Below are 3,557 nucleotides of genomic sequence, written 5' to 3'. Positions count from 1 at the left end.
ACTTTTGGTTTATATCTACTGGACTTATATGTGCGCGCCGTTGCCGGCGAGCTTACGTCGCCGCGCCCGCGACTCGCGTCCCCAACCCTCGCCTGGCAATGACTACGTTTCCACCGAGGGTCAGAGTCGGGCTAGAGTAGGGTCAGAATCGGGCTGGGGTGAGCGTTTTTGCGGTGGAAACACCAAACCGGGTCAGAATCGGGTTGGGGTTTGGTGTTTCCACCGCAAAAACGCTCACCCCAACCCGATTCTGACCCGACTCTAGCCCGACTCTGACCCTCGGTGGAAACGTAGTCATCATCGATCGCCGTGCGGTCACATCTCGCCACGCGCTCGAATTGGACAGTGGGCAGGGCAAAGACGACGATTTTTGATAATTAATTACTCGTTAACTATTGCGAAAATTGCAAATGGTTCAGGACTTTTCTGTTCATCTCGATCCGTTCTACCTTCTCACGAGCTCTGGCACAAATGTTGTGACTACCCTGTATATTGACTTAAATAAACAACTTTTTGCATAAAACTTTTTTTGTCCGGATTCTCACGGCGTACCCTATATGCTTATCTTACTAATAAAAATTTCCATACAATCTACAAGTCACGATTGACGTAATTTATGAATTTATGTGTAACTCAAATGGAAAATTTTAATAATAACGTTATCTATATAAATACTTCACAATGCATATTAATGGTAATTTAACACTCTCAACGAATAACTCATTATTGTAGAAATAATTGATGAGACAGTATAGTCTTCGCTGGAAAATGTAAATTTAGTGTACAACTGATGGCAATGTTGCCAAAGTTATTTGCATAAATATCTGTTATGTAATTAAACTACATTGCATAAATCAACTTGTTATGTTAATCGCGCGGAATACTGCGTAAATAAGTGTTAAAGGTGAAGTAAAAATTTGTATAATATTTCTGATCCTTTTAACACATGAATTAACCATGCAGTATATATGTACATATACATATATACTCAGTGAGAAATTCGTTGATCAATGTCAAAACGATGTCGAATCGACATTGACGCCCTTAAATTGATGTCAAATCGACATCGATTTGACGGTGTTGACGTCGGTTCGACATCATTTCGACATCGTTTCAACTTTAACCGACGAGTTATTCCTGGATATGTAAAACAACACATTTACGACTGAATCATTCTGCAAATAATTACGTAAGTATTATATATACCATATTTTGTGTGCTTGAGTGTAAGTGCAATGTATACACGTACGTGCAGACACATATTTATTAGTGCGTCACTAAAGACAGAGAGGGAAAAATAGAGGGAGCTCAGATGCTGAACCATAAATGATTTGCTCGTAAAGAAATATCCATTTAGTACTTGCAACTGCTAGAAGTTACTATCGTACGATACGTTTGTGAATTTTGTATTTCATCGAACAGTGTGACCATGAATTTAACACTAATCGAATTTGTTAAATATTAATTTAAATACTAATATATAGATTCCAATTTATAAAGGTAATTACGTGTTTACAAATAATACGTCTTTAATTAATGCATGGTTAAATATAAAAGAAATGTTTTTATAGGGGTATACAATGGCACTCATAACGGCTTACTGGGGACTAGATGGCATAATATTTCTGACGACTCTAATTATAGCTGCATATCTATACATGACACGCAAATTTAACCACTGGAAGAAACGAGGCGTTTTAGAAGCGCTTCCGCCGACACCATTCTTGGGCAATTTCACAGACTGTCTACTCCTAAAGAAATCACCTGGAAATTTTCTGCAGGAACTTTATATTCAAGGAAAGGGATCTCCCTACATCGGCTTTTACATATGTGACAAACCGGCTCTGTTAGTTCGCGATCGGGAGCTCGTTAAAAATATTTTAATAAAGGACTTCAATTACTTCACTGACCGATACGCCGCAGCTGATACAATAAATGATCGCCTGGGTGCCACCAATCTCTTTTTCCTCAAGAATCCAGCCTGGAAAACCTTAAGAACGAAATTGACACCATTCTTCACGTCCGGCAAGATGAAGAAAATATTCGAACTAATGCTGAAATGTGGAAACGATCTAGATACGTATCTCGAATCGCTGAAATTGGGAGGTAAGTACTGAGTTTATGAAGTTAATTACGTATCATCAAAAGGGACAAAAAGTAAAAAGGCCATTACGACTAAATAATGGAAACAATAATAAGGGTATGATTGATGGTAGATCAAGGAAAGGAAATGGACATAAAGGAGTTAACCGCTAAATTCACTACCGACATAATCGGCACTGCTGCCTATGGACTTAACGTGAATTCGTTGAATAATCCAGACGCCGAGTTTCGAAGACATGGCAAATTAATTTTTTATTTCAACTTTATTCGCGCTTTGGAGTTCTTGGCAATGTTTTTCCTTCCAAATATAATTAGTATAACCGGTATAAAAACATTTGGTAAGGAGAGCTCTAACTTCCTACGTAAAGTCTTTTGGGAGACGATCACGCAACGCATAAAGTCTGGCGAAAAGAGGAACGATCTCATTGATATCCTTATTGAACTGAGAAACACTTACGGAGATCAGGACATTGAAGGATTTAGTAAGCATAGAATTTATGAAGCTAATGCATAAACTTTATAATTTACATTTAGAAAACGAAAACGCCCACGGAATCTAAGCTATAATTCCAATAGTTAAAATTAGGGTAAAAGTGCAGAATAGGGGACCCAGCTCCTACGACCTTGACCTTCAAGGTCAAGGTCAAGGTCACCCTCCTGAGTGACCCTCAGAAGGTTTTAGCCGTCGCTCGTTGTTCGTTAAAAAGTTATTAACAAAAAATATTTAACGATGGTTTTTAATATTTAAGTTGCAAGTGCGTTTAGCACGGCGCGCTGCGCGCGCCCCACCCCCGCCCCACCCCCTTCCCCTCTCCCACCCCACCACGCAACCCATGTTGTGTCGCTACAATTCGTCGGTATGACAGAAGGTGGTAAGTTGCTATCGGACACAGATTCTATCGTACACAGTCCCGATCAGACACAGGCCCGATCGGACACAGTCCCGATCGGACACAGGCTCCATCGGACACAGGCCCGATCGGACACAGGCCCGATCGGACACTCTAGATGGGTTTTCAAGTGTTTATAACATGAAATTTAAGGCAAATTGTGACTCTAGATGGGTCGGCATATTTATATACATTTAACCCGGGTTAACTGTTCTGTAAAGCAGATAATTGTCCATCATTTGTAAGTCCATACGCACACAAGAATATTGTGCTTTACAGAAATACGCAAACCCGATACAAAATGTTTCCGATCGGGCCTGTGTCCGATCGAGTCCGTGTCCGATCGTATTGATACATTTTTTAATATCATGAGTACCATATATCCACTAGATACATTAAATGTTGAATAAAATTCTTTATTATATACAACATAACGTAATCCTACCTCCATTTCTAACTTTTTTCCATATAGATAAGATGGTAGGTTGTAAATACGGGTGGGGTGGGGAGGGGCGGGATAGGGAGGGGCGGGGCGGGGAGGGGGAGGAGGGAGAGCGCGCGCAG

The 3,557-nt window shown here is 40.3% G+C and overlaps 1 protein-coding gene across 1 annotated transcript; it reads left to right on the top strand.

Annotated features, from left to right (window-relative positions):
• Window positions 1-1,291: 1,291 nt before the first annotated feature.
• Window positions 1,292-2,632, top strand: LOC105567950 (cytochrome P450 6k1-like). The gene is made up of 3 exons (XM_012023247.1): window positions 1,292-1,500; window positions 1,572-2,106; window positions 2,217-2,632. The coding sequence occupies exons 2-3, from the start codon at window positions 1,581-1,583 to the stop codon at window positions 2,615-2,617; spliced, it is 927 nt and encodes a 308-aa protein (XP_011878637.1). The 5' UTR covers window positions 1,292-1,500; window positions 1,572-1,580; the 3' UTR covers window positions 2,618-2,632.
• The last annotated feature ends 925 nt before the right edge of the window (window positions 2,633-3,557 follow it).

The sequence above is a fragment of the Vollenhovia emeryi genome, unplaced genomic scaffold (genome assembly GCF_000949405.1).
Source record: "Vollenhovia emeryi isolate VEMERY1.0 unplaced genomic scaffold, V.emery_V1.0 DF942686.1, whole genome shotgun sequence".
NCBI lineage: Eukaryota > Metazoa > Arthropoda > Insecta > Hymenoptera > Formicidae > Vollenhovia > Vollenhovia emeryi.
Note: the sequence above shows the minus strand (reverse complement) of the source record. Positions and strands in the feature narration are given on the sequence as shown.